Genomic DNA, 16,186 nt, shown 5'->3' with positions numbered 1-16,186 from the left:
GGGGCCTTTGCTGGTAAAGATAAGAGTCACTGCTGTCACCCACTACAAAAATCAGTTGTAACTAGGATTCTACAAACTCACAGCCTACGCATGACACATCATACAGCTTTTAAACAGGAGAGAAGTTATCTACGCTCCCAGCACTTCACAGTGAAACATCAGGTTTCTCATTCAAGGTGCTCAAAATCTCAGGGTTAAACTCTGTGACAAAATCTAAACTGATTTTGGTCCAAATTCCAATGTGAGCCTTGATAGAAGTTCCAGTGGACACTGGCTCTTCTGTGTTTGTTAAGTTCTCAGTATGACAGCAACTGTTCACGCAAGCGAGGATATTTAAAAGAGCTGTTGAGTCACAGGGCCTAAAATCAGCACAGCTCACCTAAATGCAAATAGTGGAAAAGGGAAAAATTTGGCCAGGACATTTGAGTCACACAATCATATATAATCCTAAAGGGGGGTTTTTATGCAGTTTTGTCATCAGGTTGGTTTGCTTAACATGATGCTCTTTAGAGGTTAAGAAGCAAAATGCTGTATTTCAAGTCTTGATTTGAAAGCGTTCCTCACAATTATTAAAGGATAATATACACTAAGCAAAAGCAGCAGCCATGCATGCTGCATTTCAGCAAGTATTCTACAGCCAACCTTTCAAACAAGTCACATTGTAGAGACAGTGTTAAAAAATTATTGGGAGGAGGGATGAAAGGCTGTGATTTCCACACTCCCTTTATAATACCCATTAAGAGAGCTCTCCCCTCCCGGCAAAATGTCCTTTATTTATAGATAGTCAATGTATGGACTGCAGTCATCTATTACAGCCATGTACTATCTCAAAGCTTGAGTCTTTTAACACATGCAGTTAAGATAATTTCACTGCTTCAGCTGCTCAGAAAGCTTCTCCCAGGAACAAGTGTTTTTTCAAGTCCACTTTCTCAGCTCAAGTTTGTTTTTAAAGGTTCTCTTTTTGCTTCAGGGTGATTTTGCTGGAAGCTGAAAAACTCAGACTACTTAATTTGAGTGATGATCACATTTTGTACAGCTGATAAATGTTCTCAAATAGTGGGTTTTTTACTGTACATAATCAGGTTACTTGCAAAAGGGTCCTCTAACATGTCTTAAGTAAATAGCTTTACAACAACAGTTATCCCAGAACAGTGAAGGGCCAGCCTTGGAAAGGAGAGCTCTCCAGGTAACATTGACAGAATGTGAATTCCTACAATCCAAAGCTTTCAAAAATCATTTTGAGATTGCAGTTCAATGACTTGGGTATTGTACAGCAACCAAGAACTGGGAGAAACTCCTGATTTTCCTGGAAACCAGAACACTGTTCTGAAACCATAAGCTATCACATCCATCCTTTCATATCTCAGGCAAAGCTCAATGATTCAAACCAGGAAGCTGCAGGGACTATTTGCCAGTGTTACATGTTTCATTCTTCCTCAACCTGCAGCAGAGATGTCAGTTGTGTTTTCATGGAAACACCAGATCAAAGAAGAGATGCATTTATTCTATGGCCTCTCAGAAGCTGGGTTAGAAGACCTCCAAAGGCCTGTTCCTGAGCTGTCCTATGATCCTCATTTAAAAAATTCTTAACAGGCACGAGTTAGAACACAGGAGGCTCCACCTCAACACAAGGAGAGGCTTCTTTATGGTCAGGGTGCCAGAGCCCTGGAACAGGCTGCCCAGAGAAGATGTGGAGTCTCCTTCTCTGCAGACTTTCAAAACCCTCCTGGATGCATTCCTGTGCAGCCTGCCCTAGGTGATCCTGCTTTGGTAGGGGGACAGGACTCGATCTCTGGAGGTCCCTTCCAAACCCTAACATTCTTTGATTCTCTGATTACAATTACTAAGAGCGAGCAATGAGAACACTCATCATTAAAACTCAAGTGCCGAGGCAGTAATTAATAACCAACTTCAGCAATAAAAATGAGTAAGAATAGGAAGAAGCTAAGGACATTACATTCATTCACAGAAAATTTGCTGACACATTGGCATTTGAGAAAAAGGTGCAGCAACCTGAAATCATGCACATGTGTATGGTGTTCAATATCACAGTTGTGTGAGTAAATTCGGTTTTAAATTGCCCATAAAATTATGAACAATTTCCAAGGGAAAAGGAAACCAGGTGCAATGGTACCCAACAGCAAGTATTCAAACATCAGCAAAAGAATTAAAAGTAAACAAGCCCAAACAAAGACAAAACAAACCAACCCTGAACCACACAACATCATCACCCACCCCAAAAAAACCCCAACAATCAAAAAACCAACCAAAACAACAACCAAAACCCCCAATACAGAACCAAACCACCTAAAGCAAACACAAACCCCACTTTCACAGGGGAGGGGAAAATAATTAAATAATGAACCTGACAGCCATGGTAACTAACAATTTGGCGTGTTTGTCTGCCTTGTGCATTGATTGTTGATCTCCAAACACATGGCCTAATCCAGACTGCACATAATTAATAATTCATGAACTAACATGATGCAAACAAGCATCTGGACTGTTAGATCATGCTATTATCCATACCTACAAAACATCAACTCCACTTAAGATTTCCTTATAATGATATTACCTGATCAAGGTTTTTGAAAAGCAGGATATCTTTACACGCTTCCTGGAGTCTGCGCCGCTGTTCGTCGGTTTTTGGATGAACTACCTTTAACACAAAGCAAAACAAAACTGTCATGACAACAGAGAAATACAGACTAAACCTTCGCTTCAGGGTGAAAAAGCAACACACAGCTTGAGAATGTCAAAGTAAATTGTTCTTTTTTGTTCTCTGCATAAACAGTATTTATAAATAAACAGTGCAGGAGAAAACGAAAGAGACGTAAGAAATATATTATGCTGACAATTAACACAGAAAGACAAGAAACAGGAGGATGCCTTTTCCTTTCCCTTTCCTTCTAACACAGTCAAGCCTTGAGCATGTGGAACAGAGGTAAAAGTCAGTTTTCTTTCTAAACTTTGGGTATATTACTCCCAATAGACTTTTTGGTGCCATATAGGTCGTTATAAGGGTCTATTCAGTGTCCAAAGTTGAGCACATCTCAGATCCTTCTTTCATAAGATAACTGAATACTGAATCAGCAACCAGGAAAATTAAGACTTTTGATGGAATAAATGTATCCAGGTTTCCAAGTGTTTGGAGGATCAGACACATTCACAGTATCACTAAGGTTGGAAGAGACCTCAAAGATCATCGAGTCCAACCTGTCACCACCAACCTCATTCATAGGGTTGTTTTTTTAGCACCTTATTTATGAAGTTCTTGGTGTTTTTTTTTTAAAGATAAATTAAATTGGAATGAAATTTTCATCGCAGAACTGTAAGCATCCTTGAGATGGAATCTGGGAATGAAACACCAGAAGTTCAGAGAGAAAACACTGGCCCTCAGCAGCCAGGCTACAGGATTTCCTCACATAAAAGCCTCTCCAAAGAAACACAAATGCATTATCTGGACTTGCAATTCCTAGAAACTCCCAACTTTCAGAAACAATAGAACAACAGGTGGCCACAGTCTCAAAATATTTCAACAAAGTATTTCTCCTGCCCAGGCAGAACAGCTTTGACAGGAAAGGCAGTAAAAAAGCATGAGAGGAATTTTAAGTACCCATGAAGAAACAGCTGTGGTAAAGCTTAACTAATTCTTCACAACAGCATCGATGCTCCATGAATTGCTTCAACAAGCCTTTGAGATAACTAAGAAAGGAAAATATCCCAAATTTTAAAGAAGATAGACTTAAGCACAGCCCTCAAGCCCTTTGAAGTAAAATAATATTAAAGCTATAGTGACTAAAAAACTGCATGAGACAAAGCAGCCCTCAATTTCACAGCAATGTCACTGTGTCAACGTCAGCATACCGCAGAACAGAATGCACAAGTGGTAGGGAAAAGGTGACGTACAGACATCTGCCTGTCAAGCTGCGGAGAGAACCGTGCAATGAGATTCACTCATTCTTACCCTTGGTTCTGTATCTTCTTCCTCTTCATCTGGATTGAAAGCTTCAGCACAAACTTGTAAGGAAAAGGGGAAATTAGTAAAAAGAAGCAATTGCAAAGGAGCATAAAAAATCATGCTTGAATTGCCTTCCCCTCTCTCCCCCCCCCCCCCCCCCTTTACAGGAAAAATGAAGTATTTTGGGGTTTTACATGGTTGCAGTGTCACAGGTTTAAATCCTCTCTATTCTCTGAGCAGGCACAGCATGGCTGTTCTTAAATTCTCATGCAAAAAGTCTGTCAATAGAAAATAATCTTGCCTGATGAGGACTCCAAAACAGGCACACACACATTTCCTTTCTATTCTTATCAAACCATAACAATCTCCATTCAGATTCATTTGCAAGCATCTTCTCTAAAATATAGGGGGAATATACTGTAGCTATATTGCTCTTTCTTTACAGTGCAATGTATATAGCAGAACACAGTTAAAAAGCATAAGGAGGCATGTAGCACTCCCTCTACCTGGTCAGATTTGCAGGCAAGTATCTAGATTGGGGGGGGGGGGGGGGGGGGGGTCCATGCAGACAATTTGCCCAAGTTAACTTATCTGTGAATGGGAACAATCAGCTTGACTATAGTGCATTCTATGACCATAAAAACACTGTTTATTCCCCTCCTCCATATACTCCTATATGTTACTGTATTTGAATTAAATGAATGTGAAGTAGTGACATAAAACAACTTTAAAAAGCACAAAAAGTTGAGGTTTTATCCTCTTCAGGAAATGAGAACATTTGTGGCAACCATACACTGTGGTGCACAGTAACAAGGCTCTGCCAAACATGATGATAAACACAGGATTGTAAGAGGCAACCATAATGGTGAGCTGCTAAATCATAGAATAGAATCAATAAGGTTGGAAGAGACCTCAAAGATCATCAAGTCCAACATGCCACCCAAGACCTCATGACTACTAAACCACAGTACCAAGTGCCACATCCAGTCCTCCCTTGAACACCTCCAGGGATGGTGACTCCACCACCTCCCTGGACAGCACATTCCAATGGCTAACAAGTCTATCTTTGAAGAAACTTCTCCTCATCTTGAGCCTAAACTTCCCCTGGCACAGTATGAGACTGTGTCCTCTTGTTCTGGTGCTGGTTGCCTGGGAGAAGAGACTAACCCCCTCCTGGCTACAACCACCTTTCAGGTAGTTGTAGACAGCAATAAGGTCTCCCCTTACAATAAGAGCCTCCTCTTCTCCAGGCTAAACAATCCCAGCTCCCTCAGCCTCTCCTCATAGGGCTTGTGCTCAAGGCCCCTCACCAGCCTCATTGCCCTTCTCTGGACACGTTCCAGAGTCTCAATGTCCTTCTTAAATTGAGGAGCCCAGAGATGGACAAAGATTTCAAACCATTTTTGTTAGGTTTTAGTACTTTGCAAAAGGTTTATCTTCGCTTATCTTAACTGCTACGCAATTTGAAATACTAAACAGAGACAACTTTGGCTGCCAAAAGCCCACAGCTCTGCCTCAGATCTCCTTATCAATTTGTGGACTTTTGTAGCTCTTAATGTCAAAGTGAACACTACATTCTAACTAGCTCTACAGATAGTCAGGTAAAGCAAGAGTCAGTCCTGTTCTCATCTCGTTCTGCTGTTGCTTCAATAAGGGTGGTCTTACTTCTGAGGCTCTACATGTAACATTTTACAAGGAAACCCAGACAAGCGGTTTTCTTTGTACTTTATCTAGCACTCTGACAATACTGAAGGCTTGGCAGAATGCCCAGGAGCTCACTGTAGTGACATCTAACCACTGAATGGACTTAGAAAGCATAAATAAAAATAAGGCAATTTTAACAAGAATAAACAAATAAATTCTAGAAGGCCCAGCATTCAGCAGCATGCAAAGGCTCTGAAAACACATACAGGGCTATTGGCCATGTCATGGTGCTTTCAAAGGGACTACAAAACTGCACAAGCCCAGCATCATTTGCTATGAAAAGATGTGTTTTGGTTGGGGTTTTTTTCCTGCCTAAAAGGTTCAGATCTCTCCTAGCAAATTAGATTTAAATTCTTTCCTTTCCTGGAGAAGGTGAAGAGACCAGAACTCAACACAAACATTCCATTTATCAAACCAAAACACAAACAGCAAAGCACATAACCATTCAGTGTTTAAGGAGTAGTTATTTCTGGAATGATAAACCCAGTGTTTCATTGCCTGCAACGCACATGCTTTTAGCTTAAGAGAAGGGTCCACCCACATTTAGGGCAGGTATTTCACAGAGGATAAACAGCATTTATTCACAGTGGAAAAAGAGGTATATTCCATCAAACTGTCCAAAGCTGACCATATAATGGGAGAGTAGATGCCCACAAAGCTGCAGAAATTGGACTGATAGGCAAAAATCCACTTAATATGCAATACAAAGGCACTAACAAAGAGAATGTTATTAGCACTTCAGTGTGAAAGCTTTCCTCCTCCTCACTTTACCATGAGGATCAAAGTCTATTGTGAAAGCTTTGGATTTTTTAATAAGGAACATTTTCTCAGAAGACAATGGTTTAAACAGCATGGTGAAACTGCAGGTAAAAATGTATCTTTATTCTTTACAACCAGCATATCTTACCAGTAACTGGAGTTCAAATATTTATTATGCACCATAAAATGCACTTCCATGTGCTTCTGAAAGTACCTGGCATATAAGCACATTCAAACTGTATTCAAGAATTCAGAGGTCACTGTACATCATGGTATAGAATGGAATGGCATAGAATGGAATGGCATAGAATGGAATGGCATAGGAATAGACCAGACCAGACCGGGTTGGAAGAGACCTTCAAGATCATCACGTCCAACCTATTATCCAACACCACCTAATCAACTCTATCAAGATTAGGCTGCAAATTAGATTTTGTTCCCACCTCAACTGCAGGGAAGTTATTGCTCTGGAATTGAGGAAATCCTCTTCAAGGTTTCCTTGGAAAAACAAGCTTAATTACCACAACTAGATGATAGTATTACAGCAAAACCTTATCTTAAAACATGCAGCAATCAAAACAACACAGCTCTCTACAACTTTAGTATCAAACAGCTTTGGTAGGGATTTGTACATCTCAGTCTTCTTAACTATCAGGGGTGAAAACAGCTTCAGAAAGCCCACTAAGGCTACAGACTACAACTTAATGCCCTTCCCTTACACATGGAGATCAGTTCTCTAGTACCCATGAATGGGCATCACAGAAATGCAACACAAGTGTGGCACAAAGGTACTATTTCTTCCCATGCTGTCACCTAGAAACCCTTCCCATTCTATTTTTCATTCTTCAATCTCTTGCTGGGATTTCTTTTTTCATGCAGAGATGGCAGGGCAGAAATTCTGGACTTTGACAGCTGTGATTGACAGGATTCTGTTTACTCACAGGTAGAGCTGCAACAGTTAATGTAACATATCTGTTGTGGGATGGTGCAGGGAAGGAAAAAAAAGGGCAGGAGAGAGACAGAAATGATTAATTCTGACCGCAAGCTTAAATTAATATTGCAACATGATGGAAAGCCCACAGAAAGGTTTTCAGCCTACTCACAACCAACAGCATTTTCCAAACATTTTAAAACATGACTAATGCAAAGAAAAGGCAAACATTACGTCAACTCCATCCTGCAGTTCACATTGCAATACATCAAATTCTTCTTTCCACTATTTTGATTTGGTAAATTAACTTGTGGGAGTCCTGGACTGGTGAACATATCACCTGTTAGTATCTGTGTGTCAGTGCTACCTTCAGTATGCCTCATGCTATCTGTGCTCAGGAGAGCTTCTCTGTTCTTCTGATTTAAATGAACCCGCAGAACTACCCTAAACTCCGCCAATCCCTGTCAGAAATCCATAGATGCTGATTTCAGGACTGCTGAAGGTTAGGCATTTGCAGGTTACAGTACAGCCAGTCCCAGTTAAAAAAATATAAAATATATATATACATATATAAAAACTTAATCTTCCATCTTGATAGAATGCAAACACACTTGCCCCACAATTTTATATGTGACCAAATTAACATTTTGACTATTTCAGTATTCCAGTAAAATAGGCATTCCAAGGCAAGTTTGTTCTCACAAGATTCATAGTATCATAGTACCAGTCAGGGTTGGAAGGGATCACAAGGATCATCTAGTTCCAACCCCCCTGACATGGACAGGGACACCCCACACTAGATCAGGCTGGCCAGAGCCTCATCCAGCCTGGGCTTAAACACCTCCAGGGATGGGGCCTCAACCACCTCCCTGGACAACCCATTCCAGGGCTTCACCACTCTCATGGTGAAGAACTTCCTCCTCACATCCAGCCTGAATCTCCCCACCTCCAGCTTCATTCCATTCCCCCTAGTCCTATCACTACCTGAGATCCTGAGAAGTCCCTCCCCAACCTTCCTGTAGGCCCCCTTCAGATACTGGAAGGCCACAATTAGGTCACCTTGGAGCCTTTTCCAATTAGCCTTGTTGTTGGCAGCATCTTTTCAGACTCACTGAAACAACAGTTGGAAGGCATCTCTCTCTGAAGGTCATCCCGCCCAACCTACCCATTAATGGGGAACTATCTCCAATTCTAGATTGAGGCTGACATGGAAACCTCTCTGGGCAAAGACTGCACATCTCACTGCCTAACCTGCTCCACTACACTCCTGGGAAAGCAGTTTTTCTTAATGTGCAACCTAAAGCTCACAAATACCTTGATACAATTTGAAGGGACTTCTGGAATCACACCTTTGCTGTGTGAGAAGTTTCAGCACAACACTGCCCTTGAGCAAACCCTAAGCATGAATGCATCAGTGAAAGTTATGTGCAAGTGTGACATACACCCAGTCACGTATTTGCAAAACCACAGCTTTATCAGCATCTCTCCTGTAGACCAAGCTTCCTGCCAAACCTACCCACATAGTTCAAAAAGTTTTGGAACATTAAAGCCCCCACCCGTTTTCAATTTTAAGCAGCTTTAAGCTAAAAAGAAATGCAGGCTTTTACCCTGCCATCTACACTTACTCTAACTTCTGCAGCTAGTTTAGCTTTCTGCTCATACAGCACCTTCTTTGGCTTTCAAAACCAGGCACATCTGTTAACACTTCTGAAGGCTCAGAAATGATACAACTTGATCGCTGCTTTGTTATGCAGGTGACAGCATCTGAAAGCAACGAAGATCTTTCTAGCTGCAGCAATGACATAAGCAGTGGATGGGTGAGGGGGAAGCAATGGGTGGAGAGAGAACGAGAAGCAGCAAGAGAAGTTTGCCAGTGCAAACATCACCTTTGCTTATGCAAGTTTTCGTTCCCAAGATAATATTGTTCTGCAAAATATCTGGTTTGCCAAGATCAAAGTCCTTGCACTTTATGCATATCTGCATAGTAATTCAGCATTTATCTCCCCTAAGCAAATAAAGCCTTGCTGAGGAATGCAAGCCGTTCTGGGAGCTCAGACAACACTGCTACCTTTTGTCAAAATAGTAGCTGAGAAGCTGAAGCCTGAAGACCTTCAGACAGACAGAAATCTGAGGGAAAAAATTCCCATGGGACTTGAAAATTCTATGTTTTCTGTAAGGTGAATGCATTTTTACTATTTCTGGTTTTACTGGAAGAAGTACCAAAGATGTGCCCTGTCATACTCTCTTTGCAGTTTTGGATAGCACCTTCTGTACTCTGGAGTGAAATCCTATTCATTCATCTTTACCTATGAGGATGCACAACCTCCAACTGATCCCATGAGACCCACTAATGAAAATCCACCCAGAGCAGTATGTGCAGAACAGCTTTTCCAGTCATCTATTCAGATTGGCAATCTTACACTATGTTTAAGGAGACTTTCTTTGCAGCTGAGTTTGCCAAAGCTTCGAACGTTTCACATCTGTCTCTCAAGGGACAGATGCACAGCCTCTTCTGGGAACAGTATGGCAGCTGGAAAGGTGACCACTTCCAGTGGCTTGTCATTCCCTTTGACAGCTGAGTTGCTAAAACAGGCAATTCCAAAACAATATAGCCAAGAGGAACCCAGGAAGCTTAAATAGAGTTCATACATAGGTGTCTGCTGGAACAGCTGAATGTGGTTTTTTGCACTTGGGAAACAAGTTTTCCTCTGACTTCAGGTGCTAGATAGCTAATTCTTTGGCTTAGAAATTGAACTTTATTTCCCAAGGTAAAGATCTCACCATGTCAAAACGGGCAACACATTCATACCTTGATCCAGCGAGTGGGAAACAGAACCTGCACCTTTTTAGCACTACCTGAACGATTTTCACATTTATGACAGTCAGAATGAAAGGCAACACTGAAACCTGAAAAGCAGATAAACCATCTGCAGGAAAATCAGCTCAGCCTTCAACTTGCTAATGAGAACTGACTGAAATCAAGTGTACATTTTTAGTTAAAAAGAATGTCATTCCACCAGCACAGAGCTCAGATCTCAGGTCTTAAAGACCACTCTTTCTCTTTTACTTTGTGTGCCAAATAGAATTCCCCAGATGCAGGAGTACCCACAGCAGTACCGCCTCCTGACTTCCTCCTTATTTCTCACGGAGGAATAACTGAGACACGACTTATAGTGACTGGGACTTGAGCAAACAAATACCAACACAGAATATTCAAACACCAAACAACTTGCATGGCCATATCTGTCAAATCAAGTGTGAGATTTTTCAGCTGAGAAATATCCATAAATAATGAATTTAGGTGGCAAATTAAAAGAATGGATTTTCAGTTCAGAAAATAGCTTCACATTTCATTTAAAGTCAAAAGGACACTAAAATGAAATCAGCTCCTAACTCACAGGCAGAGTTACTCCATGTTACAGATGAACTATAAAGTCACTTAGAATGGCCCTGCCAAACCAGCTCAGTCCAGCAAGGATTATAGCAGGTTCAGGCACAGCTCTGCATAGAGTCCTGAAGCCTGCTCAGGTTGGAAAGCTGCACAAATCATTTTGTCAGGCAAAGAAGTCTATGAGACAGATAAGCCTGTAAAATCCTGCACTGCCTCACCAACTCTGCAAAAAGGCAGCCTTGCCTCTACTGTTGTGCATACGCAGAAACAGGCGAGAATGTTCACCCAGTTTCCCAAAGGTTTGCTTGTACCCTAATTCTGAAGACTCACTCACCACTTTAACAGAGCAGTTAAAGTGAGCTCACAGGCACATCTTTTAAGCACCCACTCTAACTCATAGCTACCTCATAGCACAATTCTGGACAGGCTGTTTTGGGAGGTTGATGCATTTAAGAGAAGTGGATGATGCATTACAGTGCTTGCTATGCCCGTCTTTAGGAACCTGTGATAACCATTCCCTCAGCATCCTTAAGCACTTTTCTGGTAGCATTATCTAAATCAGACTTCTCCAGCCTGTGTTCTTTCCACCAATACAGAAATGCAACAGTTCCACTGACAGTGGCTTGTGATAAAAGTGTAATGCCACTGTCATACACTCCTACCTCATACTACACTTCAGTTAAGAGTTCAGAACAGACTGAGGAATCAATTAGAAATGCCACCTTTTATGATAATGTGGGGTTGGCAATCCAAGTCTACACGCACAGACATCTTTTCTACCCAGATGTCTAAGAACAGACAATATAATAAGCCCTTTAAAATGATGACAATTGGTTGACAGCTATTTCCACATGTACATTTGTCTAACATATTCTGAATGGATTTTTCAAATATTTTTACTAAATGCATATCAATTAATAAAAATCTAGTTTAAAAGGCTTTATCAGATACAGAGTAAAAGAATTTGGACACTGCATTGCGGTAGAACAGCCATCAAAATGATAGGGCCACAAATTAAACACACACCCCCTGCTACAGGAAGATTTGGCAAAGTATTTAAAATTCCATATCCCTAGGGGCAAGTGAGAACTTTCATGATGAAAGACCTAGAATAATAAATGGGAAATAGATAATCACAGTCTCTTTATTTAGTTATCTCTTTATATCCATTCAATGAAAGCATCGCATGCAGACACTGCTTCAACTAGATTTAAAAGACAAACATAAAGCACTTCTAACTTTCAATACAATGCATTTCTACTTTATTATTTCTAGGTGGGTTTTGTTTCATTGGGGTTTTTTTGCTTAACTTCTGCAACATACAGAAGCTAACAAGCAGGCCTTGCTTTGCCACAGCCATACCACCCATCACAGGGGCATACAGCACCAGAAAAATAATACACCAAAGGTTCCCTAGTGCCTTTTGAGAACCTGCTCCTGGGATCTATTATGGGAAGACATTTCCTGTCAAAGTAAGAGACAAATTGCAGGAGGAAGGCATCCTACTGAATTGCAAGGAAACTTCAGAAGGCAAACCAGAACCTGTATCTCTTCATTGAAGTTCTCTTCCTACTCAGGAGCAATTAAAGCCAAATTTGTGCTTGGTGTCAAAGCAGGCCTGGGGACAGAATTCTCTTAGGCTCTTCTTTTACCTCTTTGAGCATGAATGACTTGTGGTTTGGGGTTTTGTTGGTTGGTTGGGGCATATTTTGTTTTGGGGTCTCTTTTGTACTTAATCCAACAGCTGTTTAGCATTGTATTTGCTTTATGCAGCTGCCTGTTTAATTACATCGAGTCACAACTTTTATTTAATGTATGAGTTATACAAAGTGCTTTAGCTGGTCCTTCCACTCCGTGTGCTCACAAGTGGTTCAAGGGTCATATGCTCCCACTTCACAGAAGCCAGGTGCTGGAGAAGTCATGAGGCTACTTTCTTTCACAGCATAAAATACTGGTAAACATTAAAGAATAAAATGCCTCTAGATTGTCTAAACATAAATCTGTGCACATGCTCCAATAATTCCACCTAACTCCTAGACTGCAATTTTGATCATTTGATATCCTGCAATTTACATAGGGCTTACTATGAAATCACTCTGTAGATAAAATACAGTATTCTGTAAGTAGTGTCTCCTGTACAGTTGAAGCAGCCAAGGGACAAGACTACCTGATTTCACAGAAATCACCTGCTCACTAACCCACAACTTCTGCACTTTTGGCTTCTATGTCTCTATTCATAACAGCCCAATGTCCCATCAGCACTAGTGTGCTCTGGACCTTACAGTAATAAATAATAGAATAGAATAAACCAGGTTGGAAGAGACTTTCAAGATCATTGTGTCCAACCTATCATCCAACACCACCTAATCAACTAACCCATGCAACCAAGCACCCTGTCAAGTCTCCTCCTGAACACCTCCAGTGACGGCGACTCCACCACCTCCCCGGGCAGCCCATTCCAATGGGCAATCACTCTCTCTGTGTAAAACTTCCTCCTGACCTCCAGCCTGAACCTCCCCTGGCGCAGCCTGAGACTGTGTCCTCTTGTTCTGGTGCAGGCTGCCTGGGAGAAGAGACTAACCTCTGCCTGTCTACAACCCCCCTTCAGGTAATTGTAGACAGCAATAAGGTCACCCCTGAGTCTCCTCTTCTCCAGGCTAAGCAGCCCCAGCTCCCTCAGTCTCTCCTCAAAACAACAAAACATTTTCCATCATGGTAGAGGCCTCATTAAAAGCAAGAAAGCTTTCCAGGCAGCAATATCAAAGGAGTTCACAGCTCTGGCATAGTAACAACCAAACCCCAAATCCTGCCCCTCCCATCTCAAACAGCATTTTACAATTTGCTACTTCCAATACCCTTTACTACATTTAAACACAAATAAAGGCAGGAGGGCCTTCTGGAGTTAGATATTATTATTCCATGTAGTGCATCCTGAGAAATTCAAATGAAGCAAGCTTTATTCTTGCATGTTAAGAAATTAGAAGACTGAAATGGATAAACATGCTGCTGACCTTGTTCAAGCCTAAGAGAGCCTTACCGATGAGATAGTCATCCATAAAAAAGGTCTCTTGGAAAACATGATGCTACTACTATTTCAGAGCACCCAGATTCACAATTGTAGAAGTAAGCCTTCTGCTTTAATGATCTTTGGGTTTATCCCATCACATAAATCTTACCAAGCTTCTAAATGGTTATTGTAAGCAAGGCAGATAAAACCAGAAATTAAGCACCAGTAGCATTTATGTGCCTGATAAACACAGGGATACTTTATCTCAATTAAAAACAGCATAGAGAACATTCACTTCACATTCAGTCCACATCCTAACAAAAAAGTAGACAGAAAAGATAATCTGAGGAATAAAACAGAAAAAAAAATGTTCTGCCAGTGCAGAAATAGAAAATTCAGTTTCCAGACCAAGGCATTTTCTGTTTCTCTACCTGCAATTCTGATCTGTGAATTGCAAGGCTTGCACTGAGGCACGTTTCAAAAGAAACTGTGCACTGAAACACTTGTGTGTTACAGCAGATATATAGCAATGAAAATTACCCACATCTTTCTGACATCTATCATGACAGAGAACTGAAGGACGTCAGTGTAAAAATGCATTTCTGAAATTAATGGTTCTGCTACTTGGATCTGATTTTTAAAGACACCTAGACAATGACCAAACGGATTAAAAACCACATTACCCCTAATGGAACAAGTAAGGCCTATTTACCTGTAGTGACAGGGAATAGTACGAAACCAGCACGGCCTTGACACAAAAGGATTGCACGCCGAGCAGTGATGTGGAAGCCCCCAGGTCCCTGTGCTTTGAAACAACGGGCACACAGGCAAAGCAGGGACTGTGGAAACCTGCTGTTTCATCCCTTGAAGAAAATCCAGCAGCTGCTCCCATTTCTGTGCAGTTGCTGAGCAACTGGGATGCCCTGGTGATTGCTAGTAATGGGGAAGGTGCAACTATTTGGCTTGACACAACTCATCCTGAAGATGAGTCAGCTCTCAACTTTAGTGGCTCACTGAACAAGTGAATTTCATTTACAGGAAATACACAGCTGAGAGGTATGCTCACTGGTGTGAGAAACTGACTGAAGTTTCTGAAAATACATGGGACATCCTTTCATACTTAAATCAGGTATGTTTAAACTTTTCTGTTCTACGTGGACTATTCAATCCCTTCCACACTTCGTATGAAGTTACAGCAACATGAACTTGCCGTGAGTGCATCAAGCAGTTTTAAGAGCACAACATCTATGACTTTGTCTAGAACTCTATATTAAAAAAGGGATCATGTGCTACCTTATTTATTCACAGGAATAACACAAAGCACATCTAACTCCTGAGGTCACTCCACATACATCACAGCATCAGAGTTTGCACTTTTTAGCCCATGCATTTCTTTCTGAGCATTTGCTTTTTGTTTCTTGCACACAACAAACCATGTGGGAAGATTTTCATTTGGGCCATAACTCATATGTGAAAAAGGAGCTGGGGTTCAAAACAAGGCAGGAGGGGAAGACTAGAAGAAAAGCAATTCTCTTTTCCATCTCACCTCAAAGAAAAGGAAAATTAAATTCTATCCCATCAAAGGTTGAGAGAATGCCATTGTGGTTTAAAATCAACCAGAAGAAGGCTAATAGAGAAATATTTTTAAATGATCTAAAGATACAGACCAGCATTTATGTAGACTGTTTAAAGCTCTGTAATATAAGAGAGTGAATGAGAGTTAACCACCTGCACCTTTCGCCCTCTGAATACTTTTCAAAAACTGCTCCTTACTGCACTGCTTAATAAACATGCAAAGCTAGACAATATTCACCCACTATTAAGTGGGTAAATATTATTAAGGACAATTAAGGACTCATCTCAGTTAAAATATTTGACTTCAGATGAACACCTTTTATTATGTAAAACTGTAAGTATCAACAATCATTTGGAAACAGTGAGTGAAAAAGAGGAAAAACTGAATCAATCCTAGTCCACTGTAGGACTTACATTCACTTATATCAGCATTTTGTAGATTAATAATAATAAAAAAAAACCACCAGGTTGGAAGAGACCTTCAAGATCATCATGTCCAACCCATCAACCAATCCAGCCCACCTAAACAACTAAACCATGGCACCAAGCACCCCATCAAGTTTCCTCCTAAACATCTCCAATGATGGTGACTCCACCACCTCCTCGGGCAGCCCATTCCAATGGGCAGTCACTCTCTCTGTATAGAACTTCTTCCTAACATCCAACCTAAACCTCCCCTGGCGTAGTCTGAGACTGTGTCCTCTTGTTCTGCTGCTGGCTGCCTGGGAGAAGAGACCAACATCTGCCTGTCTACAACCTCCCTTCGGGTAGTTGTAGAGGGCAATAAGGTCACCCCTGAGTGTCCTCTCCAGGCTAAGCAACCCCAGCTCCCTCAGTCTCTCCTCATAGGGCTTGTGT

At 41.1% G+C, this 16,186-nt stretch overlaps 1 protein-coding gene across 2 annotated transcripts in view; it reads right to left on the bottom strand.

The window, feature by feature from the left end:
* PRKAR2A (protein kinase cAMP-dependent type II regulatory subunit alpha) overlaps positions 1 to 16,186 on the bottom strand; it is a 70,081-nt gene that overhangs the window by 19,888 nt on the left and 34,007 nt on the right. For both annotated transcript variants that reach the window (XM_068154217.1, XM_068154215.1), the window contains exons 3-4: positions 3,968 to 4,020; positions 2,576 to 2,659 (exon numbers count right to left, since the gene is read on the bottom strand). In XM_068154217.1, coding sequence (XP_068010318.1) covers positions 2,576 to 2,659; positions 3,968 to 4,020 — 137 coding nt within the window. The remainder of the gene's footprint in view (positions 1 to 2,575; positions 2,660 to 3,967; positions 4,021 to 16,186) is intronic.

Source organism: Melanerpes formicivorus, unplaced genomic scaffold (assembly GCF_026170545.1).
Source record: "Melanerpes formicivorus ecotype bairdi unplaced genomic scaffold, bMelFor1.0.p_v2 SCAF_28, whole genome shotgun sequence".
Lineage (NCBI taxonomy): Eukaryota > Metazoa > Chordata > Aves > Piciformes > Picidae > Melanerpes > Melanerpes formicivorus.
Note: the sequence above shows the minus strand (reverse complement) of the source record. Positions and strands in the feature narration are given on the sequence as shown.